Source organism: Loxodonta africana, chromosome 13, assembly GCF_030014295.1.
Source record: "Loxodonta africana isolate mLoxAfr1 chromosome 13, mLoxAfr1.hap2, whole genome shotgun sequence".
In the NCBI taxonomy this organism is placed as follows: Eukaryota; Metazoa; Chordata; class Mammalia; order Proboscidea; family Elephantidae; genus Loxodonta; species Loxodonta africana.
Genome location: NC_087354.1, coordinates 55,066,559 through 55,081,439, shown reverse-complemented (window position 1 = coordinate 55,081,439; position 14,881 = coordinate 55,066,559). Strand labels below are relative to the sequence as shown.

Genomic DNA, 14,881 nt, shown 5'->3' with positions numbered 1-14,881 from the left:
TCCCTGGAAACAGGCTGGCTTCATCTGTGAATGTTTGTTCCCCATGAGCCCAGGGATTATAGATTACCCCCTATTACTGCTGTTTCCAGACAGGATTCTTTACGGCCCCTTGACAGCAGTCAGCAAACGATGCTATAGCTACTGCTTTATCTGTTTTATAAACAGCCAGGAACAACACTTGGTTCCCGTCTGTAACCCCTGGCTCAGTGTCTGGCATGGATTAGGCACTCAGTGAGTCCCCGATGGAGTAAGAAAGACATAAGGCCCGTTCCAAGAAAAGCGTGTGCCAACTGTCTTGGGCACTTCATGGTGAAGACCAGACAATGCCAGGAGAGGTGGGGTCAGAAGGGCACTGGGGGAAGAGGCTTCCTGAGGAAGGCTGAATGAGGAGATGAGGAAGGAACGAAGAACTGAGCAGACAGCTGTGGGGAAGTGGTGGTAACTGTGAGAAGCAGAACACACATGTGGCTGAGAGTCAGGCTCAGGGCCGGCAGTGTCCTTCCATTGCCCTCTCAGCCTGGAGCAGGAGGTGAAGGGCGGTGGCGGGTGACCAAGGTGGTTCTGCCTGACCGAGTGGTCACTTCCAGGTAAAGGAAGGCTTGTGGAGGGCCCAGAGGGCATCACAAGATACACTGCCTAGAAGAAAAAAGTCAAAAAGAGGAGGAGGGTAGGGAAGGGGAGGAGGACTCGCCCTTCAGTGCCTGTCAGTCTAACCTCGGCCTCCTCACAGTAGTCTATTCACCTCGTGCATCTCTGCACGGGGCGTGGCCACACCCTCGGCCAGCCTACCTCAGGACATGGACGCACCGCAGCAGGTCCACACCTACGGGGAATGTGTGACCCTTCAAGGGAAAGCTCCCATCAGAATATTTTTTATCACCTTAGGAAGAAAGTCATAAAAGCCAAGTCATGGTTAATAGCTTCTCCAAGGGCCACCACTTTACATTTCCTGCCCTCTCTTCTTCCTGATCCCCATTGATTTGGATTCCCTCTCATGTTCAGACAACGTCGCGCCACCGGAAGCTCCTCTAGTCTCTCTCAAACCTGTGCAAAGGTGCAGAATTCATTTGCATTCATTATGGGCTCAGGGCAACTCATTTACTTTCATCTTGCAATATCCAAAGGGTTACTCATTTACTTAGATCATTTAAGGATTTCCAGGAGTCCCGCAAAGAAGACATTAAGCAGTCCCCTCCCCACAAGACCTCCAAAAGAACTGCAAGCCCTACCAGGGGGAGGTGGTGGCCTTAGAGAGAGTGAGAGCCGTTAGAACGAGCATTTAGCGAGAACCTACCAGGGAGAGGGCTTTCCTCTGTCCGAGCCTGGCTCAGGTCTCACCCTAGCTCACCTGGGTTATTGCCAGTCAGGAGACAGGAAATGCCCCCGGGGAGTTTAGAGCAGGAACTGTTAGTCGCCATGGGCATTTATTTACACTTTAGGGCTAATGGGATTCATTGGGATGCTGTTCCCTGGGCCAGTGACCTGTTAAACTCTCTCTCTCTCACTGGAGTGGAAAACATTGTCCTCAGTTACTGCTTCGGTAAGCAGCTGGCTGTGGGGCTGACAGAGAGTCTTTTAGGGCCCTCAAGATCACACCTGGAGGTACTAACTCCTACCTCCTGGGGGCGTGGTGGGGGGGGAACCTGTTGCCTGGAGTCTATTAGGACTCATAGCGATCCTACAGGACAGAGTAGAACTGTCCACAGGGTTCCCAAGGAGTGGCTGGTGGATTTGAAAGGACGACCTTTTAGTTAGCAGCTAGCTCTTCACTGCTGTGCCACCAGGGCTCCATCTTCTATCTCTAGGTACGCCCAATTCTGCCAAAAAAAATAGTGATCTGGCCATATCTCTAGGTCGAGTTCTAGTCCCATTGGTACCCTGCATCAACTAGGGTGAAACTCACATCTGGAGGCCTCCAGCTCTGACTCCTTCCACAGTCATCCACCCCTTGAACAGTACAAGCTTGCCAGTACACCACATGGAAAGAGCTGGTCAGATCTTCCATGAGCCATTGGCATTTTATGAAGCAATCAACTCAAAGGATAGGGCCAAGATACTGTGATACCTACAAGAGGATGCTAAAAAATCTCATAGAACACCAGAAAAACCCTGCAGAAAAGGTCAGAACTCGTGACAGACTCTTGCTTCTGTTCATTCATTAATTCATCCATCTATTAATTCATTCAACATATACTTCATACCTAACACTATAAGACAAATAACATATTGTCTGATAACTTAGCAGATAGACTCTTGCATTGGAGACTGCAGACTGCTCACGGTCAGGAGCTAGGTTTTATTCAGTTCAGCCCTGTGCCTGGCAAAGAGTGGGAGCGCAAATGCAGTTGTTGAATGAATGAACAAATGAACAAAAAATGTAAAGCTATCTCACTGAGCACATGACTGTTAGAACTCATTAACGGGTGAGGAGCCGCACTGCTTGGCTAGGAGTTTTACAGAAAACCATTTCCATCAATACCTTTACGCATTCCTAAAATGGGATTTTTAGGGTCTTTATTCTTTTAAACATAAATATCTTTCTATAATTATAAACATAATTGTGTATTGGTATTTAAAAAAGAAGTAATAAATACTTATTTATTTAGAAAAACATGGAAAACATAGATCATTTTATGAGTAAAATCAAAAATTTTCCATAATGCTACCACATGGTTACCATTTTGGTGGATTTCCTTCCAGCCTTTTTTCTATACATATGAATATACAAAATTGGAATCAGGCTGTGTATATATAGTTTCATCCCTTGTGTTTTCCACTTAAAATTGTAAGACGGGCCTTTTACCACATCATTAAATATTCCTTGGAAATGTTACACTTAATGGCTGCATAATATTACTTTATAGCTCTTCAATTCTTAACTAATGCAGATAGATTGCCCTTAATAACTCCCTGAATCGCTACACAATCAAAATTGTTCCCAGGCTTCTGAAACCTTCTTAGTGACAGATACAGACTGCAAACCTTTACAAAAGGATACATAGTTCCAGGCAAGTAAAGCTGTCTCAAGTATGGCTGGATCTTGTCTTCAGCTTTTCCCTCCTCAAAGTTACTAATTCATACAAGCATACTAATGCCTTTGGAATGTTTATTCTCTTAAAATTGGAAGCTCCAGGGTACACAAGAACACAGGCACAGAGTATGATGAGAAACACATGGCAAGTGTCTATCGGATTCACGTAACACTCAGGGTTTACTTGGGCATGTGGGACCACACCTCAATTTCGGAAGAGAAATACTTAAGCTCTCTACAGCAATGTGATTTTGCTTAAAACAAATAAATTAAATTAAGCCATCAAGAAGAGAAACAACATTTCAAAGTAGAGATCGGGTTACACACTTGTCCAATGAGCCAGGAGGCGGTGGAATACCCTGTGAGGCTCTGTGGAAAGAGATGACGAAGAGCCTCTACCAGAACGGGAAATTCGAGGACATCTGTGTCTTGGGCTCTCTTCTAATGAATGACTCCTTTCCAGTCATTGCCATATCCTCTTTTACTTCCCGGATCCCACCTATGTTAATTTCACTCTTCTTTGCCTTGAAGCTGGAGAGGTTGATAAGGTAGATTTGAACTTCTAACTAGGAATTTTCATGGAAAACTTATTCCAGCACAGTCAAGAAAATGGCTGGTGACATGTCTGGTGGTGCAGACTCGCTACTCTCAGGGCTTAGCAGCCAGGTCTGTGTACACTGGTTCATTCCTTCCTGTGTGTCAGCTGATGTTGCCTCCCAAGAGCCCAGTGCACACAGCAGACCATTGTCCGGACACTGTTCTTAGGATGTTAACTAGCTAGGTCAGTGGAAAGTCTTCCACAGAGGGCAGCAATGGAGCAGATTCTCCTGTGTCCTACAGTTCTAGTCTTCTACAAGCCTGCAGTTACAAATCTCTGATAATATTTAAATACAAAACTCTAAATCCATGTGTTTGCCCCCACCTCAGTTGGATATTTTGGGATAAAGCAGAGAGACAGTCACCTCCCCCCACCACCCAGAAGAATCTTTCTCAAGGTTTTCATCAGGTCATTTACTCCTGAACTCTAAATGATTCTGACGACTTACAAAAATGCATCTCGGTTTCAATGCCTGGCCACAATGTTGTCTTGCAATCAACTGTGAGGGTGTCACAAGAAAAGTCTGTGACTATTATTTTGGAAGAATTTCCTGGTGATCTACTTCTGAAAATCAGCCCATGAAAACCTAAGGATCACAATGGTCTGATCTGCAATCTACCATGGAGTGGCGCAGGACCAGGCAGTAGTTACAGTTTCACTCCATTATACATGGGGCCACCATGAGTCCAGGACGGGGGGCAAGTCAGGGGATGACTTGATGGCAGCTAACAATGACAACAGTGATTTTTTAATAAGCTAATGGGGGTTCAAGGTTATCCCTATAAAACATCACTGGATTGGGAAAAGGGTGACATTGCAGCTAATATACTAGAAGGTGCAGAAACCCCACAGCCTGACTTCTTGGGGCAGTATTTGTAGGACTACCATGACTGATACAGCACCAGCCGTCACACACATGCTTATCAACTTTCGTGAACACCATTTTCTTCTATCAACAAAAATATTTGTGTGTTAAGGCAGAGGCAACTAATTATGGCCCAAGATCTATTATCCCCTTTTTCCACAGGAATAAAGATTTTAGCTGGGCACACAACCACGCATGTAATAAAGATTATATTTGCCAGCTTCCCTTGCAACTAAGTTCTAGCACGTGGGGTGTAAGCACAAGTGAACCATGCGATTTTCAGTAAAGCCATTAAATTAGGGTGACAAACTCCCCCAGTTTGCCAGGGTCTTTCCTGGTTTTTGCACTGAAAGTCTTGTGTTCTGGGAAATCCTTCAGTTTGGGGGAAAAATGGGACAGTTGATCACTTACTTTGAACACAAGAGGCATGCCCTCCTCCTCATTTCCCTCTTTTTAAAAAAGCCTATTTTCTAGAATCTACACAGAGTGGTGAGTCATCTTGTACATGCAGATGAAGGCAGTCCCAGGGCTGGTGGAAGGAGCCTGGGCTGTGTTGACACTATAGCACGGCTGCCACTCTAGCTCAGCCTGTTATGTGAAAGACAGATCAACTTCTGTCTTCTTTAAGCTACCAGTTTCTTGGGTCTTTAGCACTCTCTAACAAACACGTAACCTAACTCATATATCTAATTTCACTGATTCACCTACCAAAAGAAAAAAAGTTGGGGGTCATCAAAATTTGCATATGCCAACGAGGACATCATCTATCACATTTTATTGAAGAAAAAAGTGTTCACTAATTTTTTAAAAAAAGATTACAGTCCAAGTTCTAACTTAATATGTCTCTCCTCTTCCTTATTTTGCCTCTATTGAATCTCCTGCCATTTAGCTTTCTGTTCTATATCCCTGCCTGGTCTGGATCTCTACGAGCCTGCTAGTTCGTTCCTTTCTTTGTCCCTTTACTCATCTGGTTAGGTGTCACCCAGTCCGTTCTGACTCATGGTGATCCTATGTACTACAAAGCAAAACACTGCCCGGGCCTGCACCATCCTCACAATCATTGTTATGCTTGAGCTCATTGTTGCAGCCACTGTGTCAATCCACCTCATTGAGGGTCTTCCTCTTTTTGCTGACCTGTGCTTTACAAAGCATGATGTCCTTCTCCAGGGACTGATCCCTCCTGATAACATGTCCAAAGCTCATCTGGTACCCTCCAGTTAAAGCCCCTTCTACCTTCTCTCCAGCTAACCAAACCCATCAAGCCCCATTTTTGGGTTATCACGATTTTGCCTTTTTCTGACACCTGGCAACATCTCTCTTTACCATGCATTTGATATTTAATCATAGACTTCACTGTACTTCCATTTATCTCCTCATGTCTTTAAATCTTGTGTCTCTGGGAAGATTCTAAGATTCAGGATGCCAGTGTTGAGATAACATGGCTTAGGGTTTAGAAGATGTGGGTACAAGTCTGGGTTCCAACACTACTGCTTAGGTGAACTTGAACCTCAATTTTCTCACTGATAAAGTAGCAACGATGCAATACCTACTCTGCCTACTGCACAGTGTTTTTGCGAGAGTTAAATAATATGGCAGTCCTTCACCAGGTGTCAACACCAAAGCCATGCTAGTTGTTCCTGAGAACTAGTCCTCTCTCTAATACTTCCCTGTCCCCACAGCCTGCTTAGCACGGTGCCAGGCACGTAGTGAAAGGGCGCTCCCTGAATCTTCGCTAAGATAATAAATGAGAAAAAGAGTAAAAAATAATAGACCTCCAATACTACAGAAATGCCAGCAATACAACTCTGCCTGGACATCCTCCCCCTTCAAATGCAAAAAAGGCACAAAAGAAGGCCTATGTCAAACTGAGGTCTCAGACCCAGGTTGTCATTTTTAAGTGGACTTGTAGAGCTAAATTACTAATTCAGAGCAATAATGTACAAGTCAATAATGTCAGCAATCCATGGCTGGCTTCCATTAACAATGGCACCACCTTTCTCACATTCTCAGTCTGTTTGGACCTTAGGCACGTGCGTGAGTAAAAAGCAAAGACTCTGGAGAGAAACGACTTCTACTCAGCAAGCTGCAAAGAAAGCTGCTATTTTCAGGTGTTCTACAGCTTAGCAAGATCACCAAGGTGATGACTTTGAGCTTAGGGCTGCCTATTAATGGAAAGATAAACGCAAGCAACTCAGTGAGGCCACTTAAGCAAACACCTGTTGAAGGATAAAAATCACCCTGAAGCCCATGGGGGAAGAACGGAGATGCAGCGTCGCCCAACAGTCACGACAATGGAGCTGCTGCCAACACAGATGAAGGAGCCCTGCTCGTTGGCTGAGAGGAAGTCATATAGTTCAGAGCGAAAAGTTTCACAGACACAGCTACCCCTCGACAAGGCTAGGCCCTAGGCCCACTGCCTCAAGTTCCCCTTTTCCTTCACACTCCTCAATGGCATATTTTCCTCTGAGGGGCCTCAACCTTGCAGTATTTTTTCCCCAAAAGAGCTATTTCTAGTCTCGAATAGGGCCTCAGCATCACTGAGCTAAGCTGACTGAGAATAACTTTTCCTAAAAATATTTAGACATTCAAAGGTCTCAAGGCCAGCCTCTACATGTCCAGTGTGGGAGAGGCATCGTACAGGAAGGTGGTTCTGGAGGGAAAGAGGACCCCTGAATCTCCAGAATAACATCATTCGGCCGCCGTCTTCACTGTGTCTCCACAAAGTGTGACCAGAACGCTGCATACAAATTGCTCTGATCAAATCAAGGGGCCCTAAAGGAGATCAGGCTTGGCTTAAAAGCTCTTGGGCTATGAGTTAATAAGAATTTTAATAAAAATGGAAAGTATAGCCCTGGGCTGTAGTACAATATCTCTCTGGGTTGCTGGTGTTCTATCAGTCAATCACATAATCTTTCTGACAAAAGTAAAATGGAGAGACCAAAAAAAAAAAAAAAAAAAAAACCAAACCCATTGCTGTCAAGTCGATTCCGACTCATAGCGACCCTATGGGACAGGGTGGAACTGTCCCGTAGAGTTTCCAAGGAGTACTGGTGCATCTGAACTGCCAACCTTTCGGTTAGCAGCTGTAGTACTTAACCACTATGCCACCACGGCTTCCCAAAATGGAGAGAGTAAGCGAAAACTGGGTGGGCCAAAAAAAAAAAATTTTTTTTTTTTTCCAACCAATAGCATAACCTACAGCAACACAATCAGCTTTCTGATTGGCCCTCCCAGGCCCGGGGACACGCCTGAAAGTGAAGTCTCCCCTACAAGGTAAGGTACCAAAGCAATGTTCACTTGCATTTAATTGCCACAACAACCCGCAATGTCAGTTTGATTGCCGTACCTATTTTACAGATGAGAAGCCTGAGGATCGGAGAGGTTGAGCCAGAACTCAGTCTCGGGTCTTCTGGCTCCTCCTCCTTTCCACGATCCCTCAGTAGCTTATTTAGGTATTCTGGATTCAAACTGTCTGTTTAGTCACTTTGATTCTCTGCTTCAGATACAGCCTAGGAGATGTTTGGTCTACACCATTCAATCTATCTCCAAGACAGGAAAAAATTATAAATCCCTTTTTACCACCCAAAATTGGCACTGGGCTGAAAATTTACTACCAGTTTAAAAGCAAACAGCCTTCCTGGCGTTCATCTGTTCTTGTCCAAAAGAACGTCAGGTTCTGTGGTATTAAGCCTATTTGATTGAGGTGATTCTAGATGTGGGGTGAAGCTTGGCTAACACAAGCTCACTCACAGGTGGGGCGCTAATAATTACGGAGCCATGAGGATGCGTGTATATTAATCAATGTGTGCTACACGTGCCAACCTCACCCCTCCCTGCACACGTCAACACAGGCTTGCGAGCAGGTACTACGTGTTTGACATGTAGAAAGCAAGAAGCAAAATAGCCACCCCCTTCCTGCCTTCCACAGGGAGCTTGTTTGCAGTGGAGATCAGTATATCTGCATGGGACACACCCACTGGAAGTCACGTCTGTGCTGGCCTGTGGCTTTGCCCTTGGATTTCCTATTGACAATGAGGTTAGCACATCTAACCTGTAAAAAGCTAATTGGGGGTAGGGGCAGTCTTTGTTTGTCACCATCTGCTTTGAAATCACATATGGTCCCAACAAACAAGTTAGCATCCGATAGTTTGTTTTCATAAGACCAAAAGCCTGGATATTTGGAAATCTCTGGAAGCACAACTGAGTGGTCCACTCTGTATACAGGCATTGTGAAGATACAGCCTGTGTCCTTGTTGAGCACAGGGGCTGGCAGAGTAAACCTTAGTAAGTGTTTGAGAAGGGGGCCATTTGAACAAGTAACCTGGGCCACGTACTGTGAGGAAGGAGTTAACCAAAAGGTCAGCAGTTCAAAACTACCAGTAGCTCCGTGGGAGAAAGATATGGCAGTCTGCTTCTGTAAAGGTTTACAGCCTAGGAAACCCTATGGGGTCGCTATGAGTCAGATGGAGTTGATGGCAGTGGGTTTGGGTACTGTGAAGTGGGGCACAGCTGACCGTCCAAATCTTTTCTAAGTTTGGCTTCCAAGCTTTTCCATGAACAGGGATTCTGTCCTGCCTATGTTGGTCTTTGAGATCCACCTGAGCCTACAGAGGTTTTGAGTAACCTGGATGCCTTATTTCACTGTCTCCTCTGATACTATATTTGCTCCCCAGCACACTGTCCCTGGTACCAGACCCCACAGTCTGCTTCATCTACCAGCGACCCTAGAAGTCACATATAAGTTTTACTGCCACCAGCTCAGGCCTGGTCCCCATCTACTGATTTAAGCCTGGCCTCACCACTGAACACAGGCTGACCGAGATATGGCCTGGGCTTGGAATTTTACCCTACTGTGACTGCAGAGCACCAGCCATCTGGAACAAAATGGAAAAATAATATATATACATAAAGCTGTCTAGCTGATTCTAAACAACCAGATGTCTGGTACGGGGAAGAAGGGACGTCTTGGCTCGGCCCCATCTAGCAGGGTGTGCTGACCAAGCAGAAAGAAGGCAGGACCAGACCCCGGCTGACTGGCAACCAACGCTGGCTGTGGACTCAGACCCGGTGGTCCAGGAAACTACAGCCCTAAAGGCCTCTTGCTCTTGAAGTTTTATTTAGAAAACGGTGCGGGGTGGGGGTGGGGGGGCGGGGGTGGGGTGCAGTAAGTCCCATCCACAGCAGATAAAATGGCTTTGCACTCATAGAGGTCAGAAGTGTGGCCAGGTCAAGATTTCCCTCTCTGCTTTCAATTTCTAGGGAACACGAGTTAAACAAAATCACATTAGAAAGTTGAGTGTCTTCTGCCTCTAACTCAGCTACAGGGACAGTTTTCTTGCTTTTCTTGTAAGACAGCATTGGGCTTTCCGTCTGCTCTTCCTTGAAAATGTGCATTCAACACATATTTGTTAAGTGCTGTGTGTCAGGTATTGTGGGGATGGTACAGCCGACTTTTAATGAACATAATGACAATAGGACTAAACAATAATTATATTAATGATGATAATAATAATTGCTAGCATTTATTGACTCCTTATGCACCCCACTGAATAATCTCTTGATTTGTACTTTACATTTGATTTATATAACCACTCCTAAAAAACAGATACAATAATTATCTCCTTTGAAACTCAGAGAGATTAAGTAACTCATCCAAGGTTGCACAGCTTATAGATAGGGGAGCCCAAATTTGAATACAGATCTGCCTTAGGTCATAGCTCATACGTGTAACCACTGTATTATATAACTGCACATCTGCATGGTATAAGCCTCAGAGAGAACCCTGGGTCAGTACACTGAGTTTTCACTCACCAAGGAGTATTACTCATATGGCATTCCAAGACTGGCTCCTTCTGGAACACAGTTTTACAGAATACAAACTAAATGAGGAAACCCTGGTGGCATGGTGGTTAGGAGCAATGGCTGCTAACCAAAAGGTCGGCAGTTCAAATCCTTGGAAACCCTATGGGGACAGTTCTGCTCTGTCCCATAGGGTCACTATGAGTCAGAACTGACTCAACAGCAATTAAAAAAAAAAAAAATTAAATGATGTCTCCTGGAGTTGTGTGGCAGCCCTGTCTTGGGTTCACACAGAGGCACTTGAAATATAGGAGAAAGAATCCTATCTAGGGATAGCTACGTATGTTTTTGAGTTGCACGTAGGGACTTATGCGGAGGCTGGCACCCAATAGGTGCTTTTATATTTTTGGTGCTTGCCTAAATAAATGCGTTCAAACAGGCAAATGGAGAAGGTGGCCAGGTTCTGTTGTTAGCAGGCTGGGGTTTGGCTTGGGTGACAGAGTCCTTCTGCAGGGGGCCATCCAAAGGACTTGAGCTATGACAATGGGAAGGGGCTTGGTTGTGAGAGTTGGTCCTGAAATTGCTCTAAGTGGGTAGGGAGAGGCCTGGGTCCGAGACAGCAATTAGAACTGCTTCCACTCACTGGGGACTGATGTTGCCAGCTGCTGCCTTCACGCGGGGGCTGTGGTCTTCTCTGGCAGCCCAGTTTTGGGCAGTCCATTTGAGCTTAGGAGGGACTGCCCATCAAAGGGGGATTGCCTGTTCCTCTAGGACAGTGGCTCCCGGTGCCTGTCCTCGAATGCAGATGTCCCCTGTGTCCCTGCAGCATCTTTGGTAGGGACTGAGGGGTCGGCATGGGGCTGGATGAAGGCAAATCTCCTGGGCACTTAGGCAAGATTGGGCCCCAGGTCTGTCTGACTGCAAAGCTAGGCTCTTTTACACTTTACCAAGAAGCCCCTGAGCACTGGATTCTGAGCCACGAAACCTAGAATCCTGTCCCAGCTCTAATCCACAGTGGCTTGACCTTGGGAAAGTTAGGTCAGTACTCTGGAGCCTCAGGGTGCCCACAGGGAAGAGAATGAGGTCTCTGCTAAGCTGTCTTTCCTCTTAACTAGCAGACCTTCTCACCTGGCCTCTCTCTCCCTCACTTCACGACCCAGGAATGGGTAGTCTGTGACAAGGGAAGGATGAGTCCATTCTCTCCCAAAGAAGGTCCCCGCAGCCCAGCGAGCTGCCTGAGGAGGCAGCCTGCCTGGCACCGAGGGAGGTGCTGCTGAGCAGAAGCAGCTGGAGCCCCGTGGCTGGTTTTTCGAAAGCTGCTACCCCAAAAAAGCGACGCTGAGTTGGGTGTACAGATAACTATCTCTGCTCTGTCACACCACACGGGGAGGAAGGGTAGCGATAATAGCACCTCCTTCCTCGACAACAATAACTTGAGGAAGCCAGAGAAATTTGGGCATTGAAAGTTAAACCGTTCGGTGCACTTACCAAGTGTTGAGTGACTCGCTGGTAGCATTTTGCAGCCAAGGTCGGAGGGAAACAACTTTTTCTTGTTTTTTCTCCGTGCCACCCAAGAGCTGACCCAGCTTGGAGAAAGAACATTGGCCCCGGGACTCCAAAAGTCTCAGGTGGCAGTGAACTCTCTCAGGGCCTCAGGCACAGCAAAGTACCCTCACAGGCCTCTTGGGTTCTGAAACGCTGAGGAATCTAGGGCTGAGTGATTTTGTGCTACCAACGAGAGAGAAAGAGAGGAAGGAAAGCCACAAGTTGGATACCTCTGTGGCAGTCGCAGCGGCTGCCATCCAACCAGCTTGTCACCTGGCAGTGCCTACGGGCTGTGTGTTCCTGTCTCTCTCTCTCCCTCTCTTTTTCTCTTTCTTGCTTTCTCCCTCTCCATCTTTCTCCTTCTTTCTTGGGGGTCATATTGGTTCTGGGGAAGAAAGCAGCTGCGGCTGGTTCTTACAGCACAGAGAAAACCTCAAACCCACTGCCGTTGAGTCGATTCCGACTCATAGTGACCCCACAGGGTTCCAAGACTGTGGACCTTTACAGAAGCAGACTGCCACATCTTTCACCCACGGAGCAGTGGGTGGATTTGAACCACTGACCTTTCGGGTAGCAGCTGATCACTTTAACCACTGCACCACCAGGGCTCCTTTAGAAAGAGTGGGAAGATTAAAAATTCCACCGAGAAACCAATGTTCTACTGTTATTCGAGAAGTTAGAAAGGAGGTAAAAAGAACCTAAATTTTCTATCCCTTCTGGGAGGAATTTTTCCCTCAGAGGGAGAGCGGATTAGAAATAATAGATCCTAAATCCTAAGGCAGGGGGGACCTCGTGGGATTCAACTCCCGTATGCTCAGTCTATTGTTCATTCTCACCCCTGCTCCTCCATTCCTGGGTGATTATCCCTTCAGTTCATTTTGATTTATGAGAAAGGCACAAACCATCTACAGTATCACATATAAAATGACCCCAAACACTTTTTGGAGAAATCAGGATACAAACTTACAAAAAAAAAAAAAAAAATCAATATGCCAAGTAGCACCCTTGGGATTGCAGGACTTGGGTCAGGTGACCCAGGATGATGACCATCCTTCCAGGGCAGCTAACAGCACTGTCCTTTCCCTCTACTCTGCTTCCCTCTCACCTGGTGTGGCCCGAGGCTATCATGGTGCTTCCTTGAAACACATCTTTGATTCTGCCTCCTTCTCTACTGCCCCAAGTTAGCCATCCCTTAGTCCGTAGCCATCTTCCTTCTGAAGTTCTTGAGCCTGTTTTTTTTATCCCATTCCCTCTGCCTCCTGCCTGGACCCTTGCTCACTTTACCTGGATGCTGACTGAACTCTCTTGTCAATATCCCTTCTTTCTTCCGATGCTTCTCAAATTGATAACAATTGAAGAATCCCCTAAACGCTAATTCCTTTAATGTCATTTCCTGCTGGAATACCTTCACTGGCTTCCCACAGGCTCTAGGATCACTTCCAAATTCCTTGGCTTGGGAGAGATGATCCTGTACATGTTGGCCCTAACTTACTTTTCTAGACATTAGTAATAACAGATTCTTCCCCCAAAGCCACCATTTATGAGCACTGACTACACTACTACACTACACGCTGGGCATGGCATTGAACACTTGACCTAAGTTGGTTCTCAGGAGAGTCCTATGAGGTCACTCTACAGATGAGAAAATGATGCCCGCAGAGGTGAAGTAACTGCCGGTCACACAGTTAGTCAGCATTGGGGCCAGCATCTGAACCTCAGGCCATATGTCATCAAAATCCATGCTCTGGATCACGCCTCTTCACCACCTCTTCTGTCTGCATAGGTCCCTGGTGCTGGGGTCAAACTACTTCTGCTCCTGGCCCTCTGCACAGGTCTTAGGCTACTATGCTCATCCCCTCCAAAACACAACCTGAGGCCCAGCGTAGAAGAGCCCTAAAAAGCTCCCAGTGAACATTAGTTCAAAGTCCTCTATCTTTGCTAGAGAAAAGAGGGTAAATAAAGACAACATGCAGCCTGGAAGCTTTGAGTGGATGAGCAATGGGCACAGCCCTAGTGCACTTGCTGGGTGAGCAGATACTCGGGAGGCAGAGTGGGTAGAGGAGTCGTCCCAGGTGGTTGTAGTCATTTGAGTGGTAGGTCCTTTAGCTGCATCCTGCAGCCACCTCCCTCTCTCCACCATCCTTCTATACCCCCTGCCTCCTTCATGAAGCTCCTTTCCTAGGGTGAGTTCTAGAAACTTCCAAACCTAGGACTACTTACTCAATTAGGAAGCCAGGTTCTGACTTCCTGCCTGCCTCCTGCTGTTTCGCTGCAGGGAGATGGGGGAAGGAGCATTCTCATTGGCCCACCTGCTGATTTTTTTTTTTTTTTCCTTCCTTGATCAAGGAACAAAAAACCCCAGAGCCCCCTTGCTAAGATAAAGCACTTCCTGGTCAGATGCTTCAATCAAGAACCATTCTGACTTCCTAAAAATTAAAGAGGTAAGGCAGAATCAGGTGGGGTGGAAAAGCTCCCAGAAGTCATAGAGTCTAGCCCTCTCACTGTACAGATAGGAAACTGCACCCTGGGGAGAAACAGTGTTCCCAAGGTCACACAGAACAAGAGTGGCAGAGCCCAGAGAAGACCACAAGTCTCAAGAGCCAGACGGACTTCAGAATGATCCTTCCCATGTGTCTTTTCAGTGGTTGGTAGGGGTCAAGGACACTTTCAAGACTTGCATTCTTACCATGGCAAGCCAGGTACAAGGAGGAAGTGACTTGCAGAAGGAAAGCCACAAGCTGAGTTGGGGCCAGGGGACAGACTCACTGACACAAGCTCTACATGTCAGTGATGTTCCTGGGGTCTCTAGTGCACTTGCTGGATTTAAATCTTAAAGCATACAATGAGTACTGAACATCACAGGATAATGCACAAAGTCTTGCCCCAGCTGAGTTGGCCCATCTCTCCACCACCTTACCCAATACCCCTGCTCTGCTCAAGCCACACAAACGCAGCCCTGACGTTCACACCTTCATGCGATGGTTCTGATGTTGACCCTTCCAGGAATATCTTCTTCCTCTTTATTTGGCCAGAAAACTTCTAC

The 14,881-nt window shown here is 46.3% G+C and overlaps 1 protein-coding gene across 3 annotated transcripts in view; it reads right to left on the bottom strand.

Annotated features, from left to right (window-relative positions):
• The window catches only part of RORA (RAR related orphan receptor A), a 380,217-nt gene extending 368,196 nt beyond the window's left edge, over positions 1-12,021 (bottom strand). The window contains exon 1 of one of the 3 annotated variants that reach the window (XM_023558308.2): positions 11,782-12,021. In XM_023558308.2, coding sequence (XP_023414076.1) covers positions 11,782-11,809 — 28 coding nt within the window. In that variant the 5' untranslated portion in view covers positions 11,810-12,021. The remainder of the gene's footprint in view (positions 1-11,781) is intronic. The other 2 variants (XM_023558310.2, XM_064267470.1) reach the window with 2 other exon arrangements.
• Between the last annotated feature and the right edge of the window lie 2,860 nt (positions 12,022-14,881).